This window comes from Malania oleifera, chromosome 8 (assembly GCF_029873635.1).
Source record: "Malania oleifera isolate guangnan ecotype guangnan chromosome 8, ASM2987363v1, whole genome shotgun sequence".
Taxonomy (NCBI): domain Eukaryota; kingdom Viridiplantae; phylum Streptophyta; class Magnoliopsida; order Santalales; family Ximeniaceae; genus Malania; species Malania oleifera.
Genome location: NC_080424.1, coordinates 1,961,845 through 1,985,436, shown reverse-complemented (window position 1 = coordinate 1,985,436; position 23,592 = coordinate 1,961,845). Strand labels below are relative to the sequence as shown.

Below are 23,592 nucleotides of genomic sequence, written 5' to 3'. Positions count from 1 at the left end.
CTTATATACCACATACATGCCACTGGTGTATTTTATTTATAACATATTTGTTCTGCGTCTTGCATTATTATGTTCATTAACAATTTTTAAAGTTTGATAAAAGAATTCCATGCTTTACTAGTAATTGCTATCATGTTTTAAAATTGAAAATGAAATCAACATCGATATTGAAATTTATATTGAAATTTAAAATTTAGTTGAAATTGACATTTAAGACTTTGGTTTAGAATACAAGCCCCCCTTCCAATTTAGACCTACACACCACATCTCAACTAATTGAGTAGCCCTCTTCCTTGTGACACTAGAGAAAGGAAAATCTCTCATTACTTTCTCTAGCTTACTAGAGATGCCTACAGAAATCTAAAAATAGATTAGCAATATTAAGGGATGTTGGGAAGGCAAGCCTATATAGGAATAATGCGGCCTTTTTAAGAAAATAACATGCCTTTCCATCCATCTAAACTCTTTTTAGACACCCTTTTCACAACATGATCTTGAAAAATCACTCTCCTGGGATTTCCACCCAAAGGGACCCCTGAATAACACATGGGCCAGCCCAAAATGCGACAGCCCATTAACAAGGCCAACTCCCTAACTCTACTGACAGTCAGATTTGTAACCCAGAAACTCGTTCAAGCATACAAAGTCCAAAATGCCACAGCCCGTTAACAATGCCAACTCCCTAACTCTACTGACACTGAGATTTGTAGCCCAGAAATTTGTTCAAGCATACAAAGGAGGCTCAAAATGTTCAAAAAAAGAGGAGTTGTGGTCATCCCTCCCTCCACACTACCAAACTTTTCACTATCCACTCATGTACCACCCTATCAACTAGTCTACTCAAAACATCCACAACAGAAGGTGGAGCAGATCACCTTGCTAAGACCCTTCAATGCTTGAAACGATGAATGTTGTTCCCCATTTGCTATATCAAAAAGAAAACATTGGACATGCATCCCTGATCCAAGAATGCCACTTCTCCCAAAAACACTTTCTAACAAATACTTTATCCAAGAAATTCCAACGAACCTAGTCATAAGCTTTTTTCAAAATCCAGTTTAGAAATATCCGCTTCTCTTTTTCTTTGGACCTCCTCCACTACCTTATTGCCAACCAATATGGCATCTACAATCTGCCTACTTCCCACAAATGCAGCTTGAGCCCTAGAAATGGAATTATTAAGCACAACACTCAGCCTATGAGCTAGCATTCAGCCTATGAGCTAGCACTTTAGCAATAATCTTACACACACTAGTTACTAGGCTAATATGTCTAAAATCAGTGATCTTGATAGATTACTCTTCTTAGGCACCAAAGTGATAGAATTGGAATTAATGTTCTTATTGAGATCCTATTCCAATAAATTTTGCTAAAAATCTCCAACAAATCTCCTATAATCACATTCGAGCATTGCTGAAAAAAAAAAACTTGCTAAATCCAGGGTCCCTATCCATCCCGAACAACATAGGCCTCGCCTCTTCCTCCCCAAAAGCTCTTTCCAACAAAGTCATCTGAGCCTTAGAAATGGGACTCTAACTAACCCTTCAATCATCGGGCTACTAGCATCCTGCTCATTATAAATACTAGGGAAAAAATATCTCAGACACAATCAAACAAGGATCCAAAATAACCTCTCCTCTACCCATATCCACCCCTACCAATATCCAATTCCATGATCATTCCTTATCTTCCCATTAGATAACTTATAGAATTTTTTTTGAATTATAGTCACCCTTGTTAATCCATTTAAATTTAGTCATCTGCCTCTAAATTATCACTTAAGAATCAAACCTTACTTATTCTTCAATGTAACACGGTTGACCTCCTCAGTCTGCGAGAGACTAGCATCTGCCTCTTTCCTATGTAGATAATCCAATTTGCCAAAATGCTAGCATTTCCACTCGTAATATCACAAACACCTCCCAATTCCACTTTTTCAACATCTCTTTACGACATTTAAGCTTTGTTATAAATCTAAATCCTTCCCACTCGCTTTTGAAATCCTAAGTCCAAGACTTCCTTACAGAAGACTGACAAGAATCATGGTCTAGCCTCATATTCTCAAAATGGAGCCAAGTCCCACATTGCCACGCACCTATGGACTAAGAGGAAAGCACATTATCCAATGAGAGGTCTCTTAAGCCACAATATTTGATGAACCCATCTAATTTCTATATGCTCAAAGTAGTACTCCCACACCCATTTTCTCTACAAGGAAACTAACAATGTTTAAATCTCCATTGATAATCCACCTAGTGGAACAAAAACCAAAAAGGCAAAAACCGTATATAGCTTTTCCTAGAAAGCGTTCCAAAGAGTAGGTCTAGAAGGCCTCATAAACGAAGAAACTTGCCAATGATCCCTAGCAAAACTAGGGAAAATAATCTCACAAGACCATTAACTTTGGAAATGGAACAATATCCCCTTCCCAAATGTTCCTAACAACAAACCCAACACACCCCCCCTTCCCCCCAAACAAGGAAAAAAATGTTAGAAGATGCTAAAATTTTAAGTTCTCTTTGAATCACCTTCTTCTCCCCCACCTTTTTTTTCTTCCTTTTATTGATTCTAGGACTCACCCCCACCTTCACCTCGACCTAAAGGATTCACTAACTTTAAGCCCATGTCCTTAGGGGTTTAAGTGGGTTTCTATAGTCTTCCATTCCCTCCCTCTCCCCTCCACCCCAACCCTCACACGCATGGGAAAAAAAATCCAAAGGACTAGATATAAAAGCATCTCCCTCAGTAGACTCCTCTCTTTGGCACATAGTATTTCTTGTATGAATAGAACAGCAAGGAATAAGATTACCTAAAGTATCAACATGAGTTTGCTGAAGGATAGGAGAAGTGACCTGAGAAACCCTAAAAGGTAAGGGTTGTTTAGTATCACTGTAAAAAATGAGAGGAACAAAAACCAAAAATCACTAATACAAGTTAAAAACTTAATTAAAAAAATGCTTATTGTTGTCTTTAAATCAAAATATTATAAAAATATGATTAAAATAATAAAATTACAAATAATATACAATAAAAAAGTACTATAATAAAAGTAAAATATATTACAATTATTTTACTTAATTGTTCTACTTTCAAAATTTAGTTTACAATAAATTTTATTGGACATGACAATTGGAAAATAGTAAAAGTATTTTGTAATTGGATTTGTTATTACTTTTTGAACTTTATGTATATTTTTCTTTAATTATATTTAAATTCATATGATCATTTAATTTTAATTTTAGTTTTAATTTAAAAGTGTATAAAAGAAATAATTTAATCCAAAAAAACTATTTTTGAATATTAAAATTTCTAACAATAGGTTGCCAAAACAATTGAAAATCATAAAATTTGATTTTCAAATTTTTGGCAAACAACTGAAAATCGACAGCAGAAATAGAAAACTGACAATAGAAACAAATGCGTTTTTATAATCTTTTTTTTTATTAGTGTGGGAAACAGTGTCAAAAACAGAAAATAGCATCGATACCAAACAAACCCTAAGTTTTGCACTTAGTTGTTTGTGTTCTTATGAAGATTAATGTCAACCTATGTACATCCTTCAGATCTACTCAGGACTACTTCCCTCCAAGTAGGGGTGTTCATGGTTCAGTTACCTGATTTGGGACTCCAGAAACCAAATTGAATCGAAGGTTTTGCTTCAGTGTTTTTGTGAACCAAAATCAATCCGAACACATATGTTAATTGATGGATCAGTTTGGTTATTCGATTCTCAAAACATTATAATTTTTAAAAATAGAAGTTATATATTTTATGGGTTTTGATTTAGTGCGTGCATTTACACTTTATTTATATAAATCAATCATCCAAAACTATTTGTGCATACTAATATGTAACTTTAAAATGTATATAATATAAATAATAAATTGTAAATAAATACATATGTCAGTTCGGTTCAGGTACCCATCAGTTCATGAACATTAAAAACTGAAACCAAAAACTGTGAAAAAAAAGAAAAAAAGAACTGGAACTGACTCAAACAAATTTGTTAACCGAATTTTTGGTTTGGTTTGGATCAGATTGATTTTCAATTATATTTTAAGAGCCCTGCCTTCAAGTGCTGCTCTTAATGCTGAAACACATCTCCCTTCTCAGAGTTACACATACAGCCCATATCATATTCTGAACCAAGAAACCACCAACAACACCCTGAGGCTGCACCACATCCCTTAAGATTCGAAATCACCAAAGAGAAAGCCTATTGAACAGTAATAATATTTCAGTTGAGGCATTGTTGCGATCCTTCTCCAAACTGTTATTATCACCCTGATAGGAGAGCGTATTTTTTGACTTCCACACATTCATCAGTGAAAAATTTCCATCCTGTGGATATTTCAACCATGTGTATCTGCCTTATGATATGTTTCCAATCTCAGCTGTTTATCTCTGGCTACATCCCCTTTCTTCAACAAAAGAATTGGAGCACTGCACTACAGCCCCAGGGCATGGTCTGGCCTTAGCGTTCAGAGGATGTTTTCCTTACAGCCCATTTAGAAATCATGCCTTTTTTTTTTTTTTACTAAGCCCATTTGGATGAGGCCCATTAGCTGAGGGCCGTAATTTTACAAAGCCTCTAGACCAATCCTTTCTGCCATCAGATTGTGAAGAAACAAGAATACTTTTGGAAACTTCCTTGTAGCCCTGCAATTTGGAACTCCAAATCTCCTGGAGAGCAACGATCCTTTCATGGAAAATCTTTTAGTCTTTTATCAACATAGTAGAAGGAAATGCCTAGCACAAGTCTTTGAATGTTGCCCACCCTTTTTCCATGCAGTTTGACTCTCCAGATGTTTTTGAAGTGTCAATTGATACAGTAAATGCTAGGATCCTGATCATCATCAGAGTCATCCCTGCCAGTCAACGAGTTCTTTAGAGTACGGAGAGGATTCCACTGACTGAAAGCCTTATTCCCTCAAGGATGCACACATCCTGAGACCTCCCTCCATTGTTGAGCTTCTCCAAACACATAAATTTTCCCCTTCCAGTTGACCCAAATTACAAGCTCACAGCTTCTCCAGCTATCTGGAAAACACCCTTTTCTGCTGTCAGATTGCAAAGGATAAAATTTCCTTGAAATCCAGCAAACTTTATCCTTCCTCCACTGGAGTAATGAAAAATGCCTTCTCGCAATTTTTGAGATATGAAATGCAATTTTAAGAAAGTGATCCACATTCAATAACTTCTGCTAGACTTCAAAGGTGTGATGAACACCCATAATCCGACCAAAATCTCTAAGAAAGAACCTTTGCAGGAGCATAAACAGCCTTTGTGGGATTGAAGCCCTTCATGGTCTTGGTCGTTGAGTTTTTCAGTTTCACAAGAAAAACTTTATCTGTCTCACCCTCATTTCCGTTTGAAAGGGCTTACATCTTGAAGTTGAAGACTCAAAGCCCTAAAAAAGGATTGAATGCTGGGAGGCTGGGAGGTCCAGTGGGCAAGGGCTTTCAAAGTGTGAAAGAATATTTGAGGTGGCTTAAACTAGTGAGGTTGGATTGAGGTTGTCCCTTGTATCTCATCATGAGTCTTTTTAGCCTATCAAAGCATATTTAACACAAGGGCAAGATCATTCATCTCCCTCTCATTAGGGTTCCTCACAAAATGAAGACCACAATGAAATGCTCTTGATTAATGATCCAAGAGATTTAAAAAAAAAGGTTTTGGGATATGTAGTTTAATTTTTCCTTTTTTTTTTTTTTCTTATTGCGATGACTTTTAGTTCTTTGCTCTCTTGCAATATATATATATTTTTTTCTTCTCTTAATTATTTCTTTCATTATATGAAGAATAAATAAAATTATTGCTGGGCCAAAAAAAGGGTCATTGATCTCCTACCCCAACGTTGCATAAGTTTCCATTCTGCATATCTAAGATTCTTGTAATATTATTATCATTTTAAAATATGCATGTGCTTGTGCAAACAAATGTATGTATATTGGATTTTGCCCCCAGAAAATGATCTATGACTAAAATAGTCTTTACTTTCTTTTTGCGTTGTTACGAGCTTTCTTTTAAACTTCATTTTAGGTAATTAAATGGATGCTAAGCAAGGGACAGGGTATGACAATGGGAACATATGGGCAGTTGATACGAGCTTTAGATATGGACGAAAGAGCAGAAGAAGCACACAAGTTCTGGATGAAGAAAATAGGTACTGATCTACATTCAGTGCCTTGGCAGTTATGCAATCGTATGATATCTGTTTACTATCGAAATAACATGCTGCAGAGTCTTGTAAAGGTACAAGTTTACATTTGTGCCATCAATTACAATGCTTCTAAGAACAGATAGTCATGTGTCATGGACTGCTTGTATTAATTGCTCTATTTATTAATGCATAGTTGTTATACTGATTTTTAGGATCAATTGGTTTTCTTCCTAGTTGTATGGACACATTTTGTAGCTAATTAGCTGTCGTCCCCCCCCCCCCCCAAAAAAAAGTAGTAATACAAAACAATATTGCTGGTAACAACCCTTGAAAGTCTTGTTTATCCTTCTTCTTCTTCTTCTTCTTATTCTTACTGGAAATTGAAACAAAATTTGATCAGAAAGAAAAAAAATGCTGAGAGGAACATGAGTCAATAGGAAAAAGTGGAGTACCTGCCAATACAATGAATCAGACTGCAAAATCTGTAATACAAAACAACATTGGCCAGTAACTACCCTTCAAAACGAAAATAAAAAATAAAAAATCAAGGTGGTAAGTATGCCCTTCAAAGAATTAAAGAACCATTCTTTTGGTGTAGAAAAGTAGCTTTTCGATTAGCTGGTCTAATTCCAGCAGAGCAAAACTGTAAACTATGTATACAGTCTCTGCCAAAATTTTCTTGACAAAGCTGCTGTCAAATTTTAGATGACATGAGTGTATCTGTTGTTGTCCTCCTCCTTCTAGGCTCCTTTCCTTTCCCATATTTTCCTTTTCATCCAGGATATCCAACTGTTTGTGCTGCTGCAAAGATTGATACAATAGTAACTTTTCATTCCCTTTTGAGAGAGTTCTAGCCTGCTTTTACAATGCATCATGAGGAACTTTCATTTTTGCGTTGGCTCCTTTTGATTTTCTTTCATTGGAAAGGGTCTCAATGATGTATGGTCATAGACTCGTGTGTCTTCTTGGGATTCCTGTTCTCATAGAACCCTAAATGATAGGGAATGGAGGTGCTCCCTTCTTTGTTATTGTCGTCGGAGGCATGTCTTTCATTCAATACGATGGATAGTTTGTGGGTTTTAGGTTCTTCTGGGGCTTATTCATCTAAATCTTTTTATGATCATTTGAGTTGTGCTAAAGATGTCCTTTTGCATTCCATAAAAGTCAATGGAAGGCCAAAGTTCCCTCTTAACATTAAGGGGCTGTTTGGTATCATAACAAAAGTTACGAAAATGAAAACCAAAGAAAAAAATTAAAAATCAGAAACAGAATCTAAAAACCAAAAACCAGCAATTGTTTAGTTAATATTTGTAAAAGTAAAACAAATTAAAAACTTGATTGAACAAATTCTCATTTTTATCCTTGAATCAAATAACAATTAAAAAATATGATTAAAATAATAAAATTACAAAATACTACAAGTTAAAATTACTTTAATAAAATTAAAATTACTCATAATTATATTAATTAATTATTATATTTCAAAATTCACTTGACAAGAACATTTTATTATACATGAAAATTGAATATAGGTAAAATATTATGCAAATAGATTTATTATTTTTTAATATTTATTGAAAATTTGTAGATTTTTTATTTTGATTATATTTCAAATTTATATAACTATTTTATTTTATTTTTAATGAAAATATGTATAAAATGAATAATTTAATCCAAAAAAAGTTAATCTAAAATATTCTGGCAATAGGTTTCTAAAACAACTGACAACCGTAAAATTTGGCTTTCAGTGTTATCTGGAATATGGTTTTCATTTTTTTTTTCACAAACAAATGGTTGACAACAGAAACAGAAAATTGCAACATAAACAAATGTGTTTTCATAATCAGGTTCTTCAGTGTAACGAAACGAAAAAAGAGAATAGTAACAATACCAAACAGAACCTAAGGTTTTTATTTGGTTGATTGCTTTTGATAGAGTTAGCATCAACAATGTGCTGCAGAGTGGGAGACCTTCAGAACTCAGAAGTATTATCTTTGCGTGTCCTTATGTCTTGGAAGTTCAAAAACAGTTGCTGCTTCTTGGATAATTTCAAATAAGTTGTTTCAATTATGTGGAGAAGGATGGGTTGGCTGGAGTTGGTGGAGGATTTGTTGGTTACATCATTTTCAAGGTTTGATGGGGGTAAAGATGCCTCTCCATTGTGATATGCAATTTTTGTGGTGTTGTCGAGAATTTGGATGGAATGGAATGACACATATTTATGTGGAAAAAGGTTGATTTCTTTATCATGAGAAAGGATTTCATTTTTTGACCTCGATTTGGTCTTTTGCCACTGATTAATTTAGAGGAGTGTGTTTCAGATATGCTGCAGATGGAAAGCATTGTTATTTTGTTTGTTTGTTTGTTTTTTTTTTAACCTTTTTTTGGATTTTTATTGTGTATGAAGTTGACCAATTTGGGGTCTTCCACAATTTTGGACCTTTTTGAGGATGAGATGGAAAATTGAGTTGCTTAGGGTCTCCTAGACAAGGTGCATATTCCTTTGGTCAATTCTTGTGGTGAGAGAGTTAGATTGAGGGGCTTGGGTGTAGGATAAAATGAAAATAAATTAAGCAGGGAATTGGTTTGGCTAGCCTCGTAGCCCATAGGTTAATTATTACAAGGGAGGTTGGTCTTCAGGGGTTCATAATTTTGTAATATGAAGATCCTTTCTTGGAATGTCAAGGGATTGGGGGGAGCTGGCAAGACGAGAATGGTGAAGGATGCTAAGCTAGAAGTATTAGATTCCATTTTCATTTGAAGTACTTTGGGTCCTATGGGGAGAGATCGGGTGGTTCATCTGTTTATCTGTTGCTTTTGGGGGTCAATTTCTTTCAGACACAAGAGTAGCTTCTACTAAGGATTGCCTAGAGGGGTCTCTCTCTATTGGTTTTGCTCGAACTTCAGAGGTTCTGGGGAGTGGTGGTTTACGCCAGTTTATAGTCCAAATTCATCCTCCTTGCAGAACTCTTTTTTCGATGAGTTTGTGTTTTTGGTTTGTGTAGCAGTGAGTGCTCGGGGTGATTTTAATGTTATCTGTAGTTCCAAGGGTAGACTTAGGGGGTCCAGGTTTCCAGGGTCTCTAGTGGTATGATGAGGTTTAATTTCTTTATTTGGGATTGACCTGGCTATTCCTTTAAACATTGGACTGAGCTGGCTATTCCTAGATAGCAAACAGTTTGTATTTTTCATGTATTGATCAATTTCTGTTCACCAACAAGTGGGAAGATTTTTCCCATGTGTAGTTCAGGAGACCAGTGTGGGGCCTGTTTCAGACCCGTGTCGTTCTTTTAGAATCTAACTCATAACAGTGGGATCTTCCCCTTTTAGTTTTGAGAACATGTGGTTGATACTCTCCTCATCAAGGAGTCTGTGAGGGATTGGTCGGGGGAGTGGGTCCCAAGGCTGAGAGGGAATTAAACTGATAGGAAAAAATGCCGTATGTGAAGATGAAGCTAAAACAATGGAATAAAGAGATTTTTGGAATTTAAAAGAGACTAAAAGTGGCAACTTTTCTAAATTTCTGGCTTGGGTAAGCTGGATTAGCGGGAGGGATGTGGTTTCTTAGATCAGGAGGTTAGGGCTAGAAGGACTGAACTTTGTAATGATTAATTGGTATTGTTATTGGAGAGGACATAAGATGGTTACAGAAATCGAGGGTGGATTGGGCTAGATTAGGGGACTGTAAGTCAGGCTTCTCTTGTAGAGTGGCTAGCTAGAGGAAGAGTTTTATTAAGGAAGTGGCATATTTATGGGAATTGGGTTAGGGGTCATACTCAGAATGAGTGGAGATTGTGAACTTCTACATGTTTACAGAGGATTGTCTGAGTAGACTGATACTGGAGTGCTTTGATTGAGTCCTGTCAAGGCGAGCTCAGCTCTGTGGCTTGGTGTTCCTTTTGAAGTCGAAATTAAAAGTAAAGTGTTTGAGATGTCTAGTCTGTAGGGAAAGAGCCCCTGGTCCTGATGGTTTTACAATGGCCTGTTTTCATGGTAATTGCAAGATTTTGAAGGAAGAATATTATGAGATATTTGGAGGAATATGATAGTAATGGGTTGGTGGGTAATAGTCTGAACTCCACTTTTTTAGCTCTAATTCCAAAGGAGGAAAAGTTTCAGCTTGCACACAACCAGACTGCTTCTTTGCAGTGGAATCAGTCTCAGCCATTGAGGCCTATTTGGTACTATAGTATAGGTTCTAGTGATGGGAGGAGCAGGGACAATGTAAATTTGCAATAACTTTTGGTTGTATTGAGGGTAGTAATTAACTTCTCAGTGCAGCTAGTGTGCACTATAGTATGCATATCACATTTATTTATGCGGTTGTAGTCTTTTTGACCGTCAGCTGTTATAGATGATGTTACTTCAGTTTTGCATTCTCCTTAGAGATTGATAATTAGAACTAACTTTTTCATTTTCTTTATATCGGACTGTTCTTACGTATTTTTGACACACTTGGATTATAAAGCTTTTTAAAGGCCTGGAAGATTTTGATCGTAAGCCCCCTGAGAAATCAGTAGTGCAAAAGGTTGCGGATGCATATGAGATGTTGGGCCGTCATGAAGACAAAAAGCAGGTATTGGAGAAGTACAGTGATCTTTTTGCTGACACATGGAAAGGAAAGCCCAAGAAATATCGAACAGACTCTTCCAATAAAAAGAAGAAATCAGGTCAGGCTTCAGCATGTGTTCTATTTTGGTTTTTGGATTCTAGATTGCATGAAACTTAGACGCAGACTGAGATTAATAGAAAAGAAGCAGATCATTAAGGTTGAAATAAATGCTGTGAAAATATTAGTTATTTTGGCATTGTTGTTTTAATGACTGCAGTTTTTTATTTACAGACGTGGGGAAACTGAGAAGATGTTCTCTTGATTGCTTGCCGCGTACTATGTTTTTTTATTTGGATCATTGAATTTAATGGCTGTTTTAATGCATAGTCTTACATAGTTAAACTGCTTACGATCTATAGAAAAAAATGTTTTACTGCATTGATACTCATAATCATGTGGTTTAGGCACTCCTAACTATATTGTAATAACCTATGCTACTTGCTGACTTCCTGTTTTGATGTTTAATTGGTAGGTTGCATGGCTTTTAAAAGTCAGACTGTCTAGAAGAATATTTTAGTACATTTTTATTCGACTACTTTTCTTCACAAAATTTACTACCTTTTTCTTTAATTTTTAAATTAACAAAATAAATGTGAGATCTTGTTAGCATTATGATCAAGTTTCTCATAAACCAAGCTTGCAACAAAACCAGGAAGCCACAAGAGAAGCTACGTTATCCCGGGAATTTCTCGATGTTGTCTCTTGAACTGTTGGACCAGTCTCTGTCGTTAATTTTTTATTTTATCTTTTGACAATCAGGTTTGAGTCTCTAGGATGCGGACTCCGGAGACTGGGGTGTATATGCATATTTGTACTTGAGAAAAAGTAATGCTTTTGACTAGCAATCATGATCATGGTTTCAGGGAAGAGAACTTCAGATGCTCTCACCAGTGCTGTGGATGACGTGCAAAGAAGTGGAGAATGATTAGAGTTTGGTAATATATTTTCCGTGGCCATGTTTTTGAGAGCCTAGAGTTCAATACTTGGATTTGGACTTGGATTTGTATTTGCAATTGTATGGATTTGGACAAAATACAGTACAAAATGACTGAGTTTTGTTCAAATCAACAAAAATCCAAATTCATGGTCTAAAATTCAGTCTCCCAAGCACAACCTCAGTGGTTATGAGTAGAATCTTCTTGTTATTTCTCTAGTCACTAAGGTCTTTTTGGGTGATAATGGCACTACGGAAGATATTATAATAACTCCATTGGTTGCAAAGTTTGTGATCATGTTATGTATTTTTTTCTTCTTGTTCCTTCCAGGGCAAGGGTTGAGAGGCTAGTCAAGAGAGGAAGAGAAAGGTCACTCCTGGTTCACCATTTACCTCACATTACATATCTGAGAATGGAAGATTTCTTTCTAGTGCAGTGGTTATAAGTAGTAGACATAAATGAAGAGAAAAAATTGGTCAACTATCCTGATAGGTTTTCTGCCACACATCTCCAAATGCTTGATCAGAAAATGTACTTGAAGGATGATGCAAAATAGAGCTGTACAATATTTACGTATGTAATCCCTGTGTTATTGGCATTTATAGTTCAAGAGCAATTTTTTTTATTTAATTTCTTTTAATCAGCAGATGTGGGTGTGCTCTCGTTCATTGTCTCACTCATTTGATTAAGAATCCAAAAGCTTTTATTATGCATGTTTTGTGTTCAAAATGTATTTGGATAATTAAATTTTGCATTCTGTTTTTGAAAAATAAATACAAATACCTTGGAAAATTCAATTCTTTTTATTCTTATTTGGACTATTGTAATTTGGCGGCCGTGGTAGACCCAATTGGTGGCCGGGGCAACACTGCCGCCGGAAAATGTCGATGTGGTTGACAAATGAGAGAGAATGAAGATGGTGGAAAATGACCTGCTGGAAAAGATGGTGGGGTTTTGGATTGTATTAAAATTCTTAGCATCTCCTTTTTTAGTATCTTTAGATGGGATGTATATTTGGATTGTAATCTTAATAGTAGTTTTGCCAAAATGACTGCTAAACTATTGCTTTATTTTTATTTTTATGTTCATTTTTTCGTATTCTCTACGCCCTTGTTTTTTGAGAACTTGCAGAAACGTACTCATTGTTATCTTGTTTATTTTAATGCTTACTGAGACTAATATTTAAATTTTAAACTAGGCGTACGTTAATAGTTCTATTTGGTTCTTATAAAATTTGTGACATTCGAATCAAAACAATGATTTAGAGCGAAAGTGGGTCTAACATGTTTGGTCTTCCTTGCAAAAAGAATTGATATGTATTTCAATGAGGGCATTTGAAATCAAAGGTAAGTATAAGTCAAATTTATAATCAGAAGTCTCAGCATGAGGTGAAATACTGATCATGAGTTCTTTTTCACATTTCTTGAGGTGCACATAGACTGTGCAAGCACAAACAAAAAATGCTCTATGCTTAAGTTAGCTTTGTGCAGTGAGTTGAGAATATAAATTAGGTCAAAGAAATTCACCTACCCTCAATTTGACAAAATAATAGAGACCTCTCCAAAAGTTTCCAAATTGACGCATAACTCCCTTAAAGTTTAAGAAATGTCATAGATCTCCCTTAAATTTTATAAAAAAGACACATACATCCTCTCAAAATATTTGTTTTTTTTAACAAAATACAAGTGGAAGTTTGTGTCTTTGGCAATTCTTAGGGGGAGGGGGGGTCTTTGAAACCTCTGGAGAGGTTACCAAAATTTTTGAAACCTCAAGGGATGTTATTGTCTTTTTGTCAAACCTTAGATAGGTCATCGTCTTTTGCCCTGCAAACTAAGGTGGAAAACTAAAGATGGAGTACCTTCCCTTCATTTTGAATTTGTATTGAATTCATATTTTATAATTTACTTTGAACGATATTTTAAAATTATCATAATATTTTTAATTAAATAAAACACTTAAGTTTATTGAATATGACACTACATTCTAGAGGTTCTAAAACTATAAAAGAACCCCTAATAAAATTTAATTTTGTTAATAGAAAAAACATTGTGCTTGTAACCATAAGCCTGCGTGAAAGATATATTTTTTTCCCTTTTATAAATGACTTTTTAAAAACTATTCACTCAATTTTTGATAAACTCAATCAAGATGATGTCCATTTAATAAATTAAGTCATTTTAACCCCCAGGGTGTGGTTTAGGTGGTAGTGCGGGCTGCGGGAGTGCCTCTTACGAGGTCAGGTGTTCAAATCCTCTCGTACTCGTTTCCACCCCTGGACTCCTGAATTTACCCTCCATTTGGAGTTGTGGGGTCAACTTCAAGGGGAGCAGGATTAGTCACGTGGACCGTAAAACGGACACGTGGATACCCGGTGCGTAATCTAAAAAATAAAAATAAATTAAGTCATTTTTAAGAACAATATTTTAAAAACTCAATTGATATTCAAATCAAACTCCAAAACAATTATTGGTTTGATCGATCAAAATAATTTGATTTATTTAGGCCAAATAATTGACACAAACATGACAACATAAATTTATTATTATTCCAAAAAAATTAAAATATATGAAAAAAGAAGAAATAAACATATTGGTAAATTTGAAAAAAATATAAATAATTTTGATGCTACAACATGTTAATTATATGCAATTTTATCCAAATTAAATGACTAAAGATATTTTAAAATAAATAAATTATAGTATAATATTGTTAAGTTATAATAACATAATAAACAATGTTAGAAAAAAATAAATTAAAATTTTGTAAATAATTTTATAAATAAAAATTATAAAATTTAGACTAGTTGGATTAGACAACTTGATAATTTGTTGTGTGTCCGATTCACTTAATCAATTCGGTTTTATAGCTATATAAATTTTTTGAATGTAATATATTAAATTGATGTCTGTTTTTTAATTTAACATATCATAATTAAATAAATGATTAAAATGTAATTTTATTTGGCATAAATTAAAATGATAAAAGGATTGATTATCATAATTAAGGATTAATGACGTAAGATAAATGATTAAAAGTATTGGTTGTCATAATTAAACAAGGGAGTGGAAGAATGAGTGAGTCAGTGACTCGGTGATTCGGTCCTTCTACGAGTGGTCCGGTTTAACAACACTGCAGCAACACAGACTACGGAGCTCAAAGCGAGAAGAAGAAGGTGCATACGCATTGGCTGCGAGTGCACAGGACGCCCTGAAATCTGATAATGGCGGGACAGTGCAAGCACTCTTGTCAAACAGCAACTCAAACTCTCGAATGGATTACCGCCATCATCGATTTCATCAGACCTTACGCCTTCTTGATAAACGCTCACGTCGTCAATTTCTTCAAGGTTCCAATTGTTTCCTAATCTCTCCGTTTGATTGCCCGGAAAGTTTGTTTGTTCCTTTGTTCGACGTTCGCCGAATTTTAATATTTCGTGTTTTGAGTGTTGTTAGCCTGCTTCTTCATTTGCTTTTTGTTTTGAGATTGTCTTTCTAAATTTCACAGGACAGACTATGGGAAGCCGTTGATAAGGAATGGGTTGATTGCTTAAGAAACGAGCCAGTTGAGAATCTTCTCAAAATTCCTTCTGGAGTGGTGCAGGTGTCCCTCTCTCTCTCTCTCTCTGAATTCCTTTTTGTGAGGTTGTATTGCCGCTTTTTACTGTATTGACGGATGTGCAAAGCGTAAGCGAGAGAGAGGAGCTTGGGAGGAACCGCAGTGGCATCCGGGGCATAGCTCTGATGCGTAAGTTAGAATTAGGGTAGGGTGTACGAAGGGAGAGTGTGATAATGGGCACCAGTAGAAAAAAAAAATGCGTCTCACCTCCACTCCCTTAATTATTTCTTTGTCTAGGCTTATTTCCGGGGGTTAGATGTCCCATATGAATAGGTGGTTACAAACCCATTATGAGATGGTTATGTAGTTCACACCCCATAAAGTTTCTCTCTATTGTCCATACTAAAGAAACTCGAGGGTCTCTCTTGTTAGGTAGCCAAAGAATCCTTTGCAAGGCATTGGCTAAATTTTCTCCCTTAGCGGCAAGGAGGTCACATGGGTTATAAATTGAGGTGCGCTGCTTAGATGTTTTCTTATGCATTCTCTCTTTGAGCCAGGAAGGTCCATCTCAATAGCTAAAACTGAGGTGCTCTCCATCTTTATTTTTATTTTCATTTTTATTTTTATTTTTTATTGGGCATTGTCCCTATTGAGTCGAGGAGGTTTGCCTTGGTGCTATGAGCTGAGGTGCTCCGCTTAGTTGTTTTCTTTGGCAAGCCCGTAGAGGTCCACCTAGGATGATAAAAACCAAAGTGCTCCCTTTAGTTACTTTTTTCAGTTAGGCATTCTCCTTTTGAAATGAGGAGGTCCACCTCAGGTGTTAAAACCAATGTGCTCCCCTTAGTTGTTTTCTTGGGCATTCTTTATTTGAGTTGAGGAGGTCTACTTTAGGTGCTAAAACTGATGTGCATGATTTTTTTGTGGGCATTCCCCCTTTTGAGTGTAGGAGGTCCACCTTGAGCGCTAAAAACCAAGATGCTCTACTTCTTGGGCATTCTACCTTTGAACCAAGGTATTGGGTGCTAAACCGAGGTGCTCCCCTTAAATGTTTTCTTGAGCATTCTCCCTTTGAATCGAGGAGGTCCACCTTGGGTGCTAGAATTGAGGTGCTCTCCTTAGTTTTTTTTCCCTTGGCATTTTTTCTTTGAACCAAAGAGATGTCATTGGAGCAGATGTGCTCCTCTTTGTACTTGGTCATTGCCCTGGGCATTCTCCCAAGAGACCTCATCAGTTATTGGAACCAAGGTGCTTTGGAGCCGAGGGGAGCCGAGGTGCTCTATCTTTGTCATTGGAGCTGATGTCATCTCTTTAAGGCTATTTACCAAGGTTGCCACCTTGGTGCTTGCACTTGAGGTGGTCTTTTCTTCAAAGCTATTTGCCAAGGTCTTCATTAAAGACCTTATTAGCCTTAACCACACCCCAACAATCTTGAAAGAAGGCCATAGTAAAACCAACTGGACCCAAAGCCTTTTCTTTGTCCATCTCAAACATTGTATTCCTAATTGTCATCTCCTCAAAAGGCCTTCCCAACCGTCTCATCTAATCACTAGAAATAGGGCTCCACTTCAACCCCTCAATCATAATCTACTCTCAACCTCCGTGATAAAAAAGTTGGTAAAAGGAATTGCTGATATCATTTGCAGTCAATCAAGGATAAGAAGAGACTACTCCTCTTAACGGCAATTCCTACACTAAAATTTTCCTTATCTTACCATCACCTAGTTTATGGAAAAACTTAGAATTACCCTCTCTAACCTATTTAAATTTAGTTTTTTGTCTCCAACTCCTCTTCTCCATAAAAATTACCTCCTCCATCTAATTCTTCAATAAACTTGCTTTGCCTCTTCCATCTATGTTAAGACTCCATCATCCTCTATCTAGAAAGTCAATCTGAGCTAAGATATTAGATTTTCTACCTTATTATCTCCATAAACTATCACATTCCACTTTTTCAAAACTCCATTTAACTACTTGATTTTTTTTTCTTCCCCCATAATCGTAAAACCCTCCCGACCTCTTATAAACACCTCAGCCCAAGGATTTTTAATCAAAGAAGAAAAAGAATTCTGGTTAAACCTCATATATTTGAACTTAAAGGGGTTAGGAACCCACTTACTTCTGTTAGATTCTAACAAAAACTATTCTTATTTTATGTTCTTTAGTTTCTTAGCAGTTATCTTCTATAATAACTACCCTGCAGTTCTTCAACACAATGTTTACTTAGTTTTTAAAGATAAAAAATTTTAGCAAAAGATAAGACCATATGTCTCAAAAGTTGAGGAGATGACTAGGGCTGTGTATGCATTTGTGGTTAAAACAACAATAAAAACAATGACAACGACAACGACAACGACAAAGCTTAAACTACTCTTGGTAGAGTTGGCTGTATGAAATTTTCTCTGCCATTCCACATGATCTAATGCAAGACCTTAGAGAAGTGTGGAGTGCTATCAAATCTTTATTTACTACTTCCATCTAAAGTTATTCTAGTTCTAGGTCTACCGTGTCCCCTCTTGGCTTTTATGATCTCTAACATTGGCCAATATTTTTTTTTGTTATAGTAGTGTTAGTTGGTCAATTTTGTAAATGCTCAAACAATCTTAGCCGTACTTTTTTTTATCTTCCACAGATGTTATACCTACTTTCTGCAGATTTGTTCATTTAGCTCTCTGTATCACATCTTCTTCACTTTCAATTTTCCTTCAGCTTGCATAATAGATCTAAGGTGCTAAATCTACTACTAGTAGCAATTTCTTGACCACCACCAATGGCAACAACAAACCAAGCCTTAAGTCCCACTAGGTGGGGTTTACTATTAGTTAGAATTTTTTGATAAGTTAAATATACAAGTTATATCAGTTTTCAAAGGTTATACATGAATGCAAATGGAGTGTGATCGGGTGGTTCTAACCATTAAATCAATTAGATGAAAGTATCTAATTTTGATTTTCCCTGCATTATAATGAAGTTTATGTAGAAATAAACTTGGTTGTTGTTTAGTAATAATAGAAATGAGGCTTATTGATTAATCTTTAGTTTTTTCATTTTTGATTTTTATTTTATTTCCCTATTTAAGATTGGACTAATATGTGTATATCTATTGCTTGTGATGTTAGGATAACTGGCCTGATTCGCTTAAGGAATTTATTCTCACCTTGAGATCTCTTGTTTTCCCTCGCGAACAAGTAAAGCTGCAAACGGTATCGTGATATTTTCCATTTCATTGATGTTGGATATTAGTATATGTTTGGATTTGTCTTTTTTGTTGGTTGTGGGGCTTGTTGCACTTTATGTTGTCTCTAATTTCTTGACCTTGCTGTTTTGCTTTGGTTTTTGGGTTATATAGTCATTAAGATTTCTTATCAGCTATTTGTTTTACTTTGTAATGCAGGCTTATGTTGATTGAAGGATTTCAATCTTAAACGTGTCAAACACCTAATACATTTGATATTATCCTTAGTTGGAATACCTTTATGAAACCCTAAAAATTTTACTGTGTGAGGAATGAGGAAGGTGGATTCTTAGTAGGGTAAAGCATTCTTGTGCCCAAAATGCTACTTTCACCCCGCGCCGGGGGGGGGGGGGAATTTCATCCCAATAAGGGCATTTTTGGATTATATAACATGAAAAAGGTATCTATTCACCTCAATAAAGAGGCTCATTTGTCTTCTGTTGAAGCACAAATGGAAGTGTTTTTCATTGTAATTTTTTTTTTTGGCTGATAGAAAAGAAAGAGATTTCAAATTATCTGGTTAACTAATTTATTTAGCACAATTGCAAGAACTAAGAAAAAGCAGGAGGAGTGGAGGAAAAACACTTTAATACCTATATAGAAAAATAGAGATATTCAAAATTGTAATAACTAGTGTGGAATTAAACTTATGAGTCATACAATGAATCTTTGAGGAGGCATAATTGAACAAAAACTAAGGTTAGAAATTAGGGTTTCAAAAAATTAGTTTTATGCCTGGGAGATTGACTACAAAAACTATATATCTTTTAAAAAGATTAATGAAAAAGTTTAGGGAAAGGTAGAGGGACTTGCTAATGGTTTTATTGATGTAAAGAAAACCTATGATAGGACGCCTAGGGAAGTTTTGGTGGGTGCTAGAGAAAAAGAGAGTATGTGGAAGGTATATTGATGTATTAAAGATCTGTATATTTGTGAGACAGTAATGACTAGCATTAGGGAGGGGTTGAATCTAGAAAATTTCCAATCATAATAGGTGTACATCAAGGATTGGCTTTTGAACCCATATCTTCTTACATTAGAGATGGATGAATGTTGTATCCAAAATGAGGTTCAATGTTGTATGTTGTATGTTGATGATGTTGTTTGATTGACCAAATTGGGGGTGGACTAGGATCTAAGTTAGAATAATGGAGAGAAGCTTTAGAGTCTAGAGCTTTTAGGATAAGTAGAAATAAAAAAAAATAATGAAATGTATTTCGGTCTTGGTAGGAGTAATATTTGGGGAAAGATCAAACTTAATGGTCAAGAAATTAATAGCTCTAACAGATTTAAATACCTTGGATCTATTATGCAACCTGAAGGAGAAATTGTAGAAATAATAATACATATATTGAAGCAGGTCAGTAAAATGGAGAAGTGCTTCGGACATGTTGTGTGATCGTGCAACCATTAAAAGGGAAATTTTGTAGGATGACTATAAGACTAGTTATGTTATATGGATTACAACACTGGGAAACTGAGCAACAACATATCCGAAAAGTAAAAGTTTTCGAAATGAGAATGTTAAGGTGGATGAGTAGTATAATGTTAAATGATAAATTAAGGAATGAACATATTCATGGTAAGTTAGCATAGCCCTGAAAATATGATAAAGGAGGGTTGTTGAGATGGTTTGGGCGCATGCAATGTAGGCCAAATAGTGCGCCAATAAAGATGAGTGATCTATGTGGGAAAACATGACTTGTATTCTATGATGTAAATAGATTAGTTTGGTTTATATTTATATTGTATAAAGCAGTTGTAAATAATGCTGCAAATCAGGCAGCATGTTGGCACTAAACATGTGCCTGAGATTCTGGCAGCATGTTCCTGAAATTCTGGCAGCAGGTGCCTGAAATTCTGGCAGCATTTAGGTGCTGAAAATCTGCCTGAAAATATGGCACCAACTATGTAACTTCCTTTTATATAATGAAAGCAAACTCTATGGAAAGGGTATTCAGACCAAAAACTGACATGGTATCAGAGCCTACTGCTGCTTCTTTGTACCCTGTTTTACCCTACTTTTAGTTCAAAAACAGAGTATTTTTGCACTTTTTCTGTTCAGCCTTCATTGCTGAAGTTTCTTACAGCAGTTTCTGTTCTTATTTCTACCATTGCCAGCCTTCATTGCTGGTGGTTTCCGTTTTGGGTGATTGGCCTTAATTGCCAAGAGATCATTGTTCGTGAAGAATGTCGGAGGTTGCAGAGACAACCACTACAGCACAATCAGAGGAGATTGTTCGATCCCAACAACCCGGGGAATTGCAAAATATCCAGGCAGCATATATGCTGAATGGAAAAAACTACCTCAACCAAGAAGAGGTCGAGAGGGCGAGGTCTCTTATTGGCAATCTTGACAAATCTGCAGGTACTTGCTCATTGGCATATTCAGGTGAGTTTGCTACCTCTATTGGATTAAGTGTCTTGGGTGAAACCTTTGCCAACTCCTAGGTCATGGACTCAGGAGCTACCGACCATTTGACCCACTCATCGAATGGTTTTTTAACATATTTGCCATGCCCAAGCAGTAGGAAAATAGCCACAGCCGATGGTTCCTTGACCAGTGTAGCAGGTGTAGGAGATGTCAAAATAGGCCCATCACTGATTTAAAAAAATGTTCTTCATGTTCCTAGATTATCCACAAACCTTGTCTCTATTCAAAAACTCACTCAAGATATACGTTGCAATGTGGTTTTTCATCATAGTTATTGTGAATTTCAAGACGAGGATTCAAGGAGGATAATTGGACATGCTAGAGAATGGGATGGACTCTACTTCCTCGAAGCACCGAGTCAGTCAACATAACCAAGGGCAAATTATCTCACTCTTTTGTTTCTGAGCATTTTTTGTCCAATGAAGAGAAAGTTTGGCTTCACCATTTCCGACTTGGACATCTGCCATTTAGAGTCATTAAAATTCTGTTTCCTTCTTTACTTAAAGGTTTAAATGTTGAGAATTTTCATTGTGAAGTGTGTGAACTTGCTAAACACAAACAGGTATCTTTTCCAATCAGTGATAAAAGAAGTTCTATTCCTTTCTATCTCATCCACAGTGATATTTGGGGTCCTTCTAATATTCCTAATGTTTTTGGGGTACGATGGTTTGTGTCATTCATTGATGACTACTTGGCTTTTCTTGCTCAAACATAAATCCGATGTTAGTACCATTCTCCTAAATTTTTGTTCTATGGTTCAAAATCAATTTGGGGTCAATATCAAAAGGTTTCGATTGGATAATGCTAGGGATTATTTCAATCGAGTCCTAACCCCTTACTTTCAGAAGGAAGGGATAGCACACGAGTCATCTTGTGTTAATACCCCACAGTAAAACGGCATAGTAGAAAAGGAAAAATGGTCACCTTCTTGAGTCAACCTGAGCTTTCATGTTTCAGAAAAGTGTGCCTAAATCTTTTTTTTGAGGGGGGGCGGGGTTCTTGCAGCCACTCATCTTATAAATCGTTTGCCTTCTAGAGTCTTGGGATTCAAAAGTCCAATGGAAATGCTCTCAACATTCTATCCTTACCTACACACCAAGGTTTTAAATTTCGATTTCGACTCAAATTTCGAAGCTCCAAAAGTACGGAAATTTCGATTTCGATGTCGATTTTGATTTGAAAAAATGACGGAAACTAGTAGTAAAGCATGAAATTCTTTGTGAAACTTTAGAAATGATTAACAAACATGAAAATATAAGTTTTAAGACTAATATATTACAAATTAAATACATCTATGTTTTGTATGAGGTGGAAAAGTTGTAAAATAGTATGTGTATTAAACATGTTTGTAAGATAATGTACATTAAACATATTCAGTTAATGCAAATGAAATTCATAAATCATTTAAATATTATTTATTATACAAATATTGATAATTTAGACATGAATGGTTAAATAAAATATTACTATAAGTTTATTTTTTCATATAATTTTAAAAGCACTTGTGATAACCTTTTGTTTCAATAAAATAAATAAAATAAATTAAAAGAGAAATTTCACTTCACTCTCGAGGTTTCGATAAATTTCGCTAAAATTTCGAGGTTTCGATAAATTTCGGATGATTCGTTGAGATTTCAATGGAAATTATGCAAGACGGAAATCGACTCCCATTTCGATTTCGAAGGTGACGGAAATCGGAAATTTCGACGGAAATTTTGACAGTTTCGTGGAAATTTAAGACCATGCTACACACTACAAATAATCTTGTCCCTAGGTTATTCAGGCGCATGTCATTTGTTCATATTCATAGTCAAAGTGGGGGAAAGCTAGATCTGAGGGCGTTAAAATGTGTCTTTGTGGGTTATTCTTCGACTTAGAAGGGGTATAAATGTTATCATCCCCCATCTAAGAAGTTCTATGTCTCAGCAGATGTTACTTTCAATGAACAAGAATCCTATTTCACCACTCCTTATCTTCAGTGGGAGAGTTCAACAATGGATGATAAGGATAGGGAGGATAGGGATATTTTACTTGATCTGCTGTCGCTTCCTGTATCTAAACCAGTTTCTTGTTCCCCTGTGCCAAGTCCTGTGTCTGAGTCTGTGTCTGAGCCTGTGCCAAATCCTGTGCCAAATCATATGTCCAAACTCGTGCCTGAAATTCCCCAGAAACAAGCTGATTCTACTCTAGAGAATGTGAGATTTGGCAAAGTGTTTTCAAGGAGGAAGGTGGCTGTCCCTGAATCTGTGCAAGTCCAAGACTCCAACTCGGATCTTGAAGATGAGGTAATAATTTCTGACCCTTCATTGCAAGCTGAAACTGAACCTCAGGTTAATGACCAAGATCTTCCCATTGCTGTTAGAAAAGGAACTGGAGAGTGCACAAAACATCCTTTATATCCTCTCTCACATTTCTTGTCCTTCAAAAATTTTTCACCATACCATAGATCCTTCCTTGTTAGCTTAAACACCATTGTCATCCCTACCACCTTATCCGAGGCTTTATCCAATGAGAAATGGAAACAATCTATGAATGTGGAGATGGAGGCGTTGGAAAAACACAAAACCTGGGTTGGTGAAACTGCCGGCAGGAAAGAAACCTGTGGGGTGTAAATGGGTTTACACTGTGAAGTATAGAGCAGATGGATCAATAGAGAGATAA

The 23,592-nt window shown here is 35.7% G+C and overlaps 2 protein-coding genes across 12 annotated transcripts in view; both read left to right on the top strand.

Annotated features, from left to right (window-relative positions):
* Positions 1 to 12,510, top strand: part of LOC131162371 (pentatricopeptide repeat-containing protein At4g18975, chloroplastic) — a 29,488-nt gene extending 16,978 nt beyond the window's left edge. For 2 of the 5 annotated variants that reach the window (XR_009138768.1, XR_009138767.1), the window contains 4 exons: positions 6,043 to 6,255; positions 10,632 to 10,833; positions 11,535 to 11,710; positions 12,041 to 12,510. Coding sequence is in view for 3 of the 5 variants with exons in the window: in XM_058118779.1 (XP_057974762.1) it covers positions 6,043 to 6,255; positions 10,632 to 10,833; positions 11,639 to 11,700 (477 nt within the window). In the remaining 2 variants the exon portion in view is untranslated. Of the gene's footprint in view, positions 1 to 6,042; positions 6,256 to 10,631; positions 10,834 to 11,534 lie in introns of all 5 variants that reach the window. The other 3 variants (XM_058118779.1, XM_058118778.1, XM_058118780.1) reach the window with 2 other exon arrangements.
* A 2,276-nt stretch (positions 12,511 to 14,786) lies between these two features.
* Positions 14,787 to 23,592, top strand: part of LOC131162464 (uncharacterized) — a 75,619-nt gene continuing 66,813 nt past the window's right edge. For 5 of the 7 annotated variants that reach the window (XR_009138819.1, XR_009138820.1, XM_058118966.1 and 2 more), the window contains exons 1-3: positions 14,819 to 15,056; positions 15,215 to 15,310; positions 18,382 to 18,465. Coding sequence is in view for 5 of the 7 variants with exons in the window: in XM_058118966.1 (XP_057974949.1) it covers positions 14,931 to 15,056; positions 15,215 to 15,310; positions 18,382 to 18,465 (306 nt within the window). In the remaining 2 variants the exon portion in view is untranslated. Of the gene's footprint in view, positions 15,057 to 15,214; positions 15,311 to 18,381; positions 18,466 to 23,592 lie in introns of all 7 variants that reach the window. The other 2 variants (XM_058118963.1, XM_058118964.1) reach the window with 2 other exon arrangements.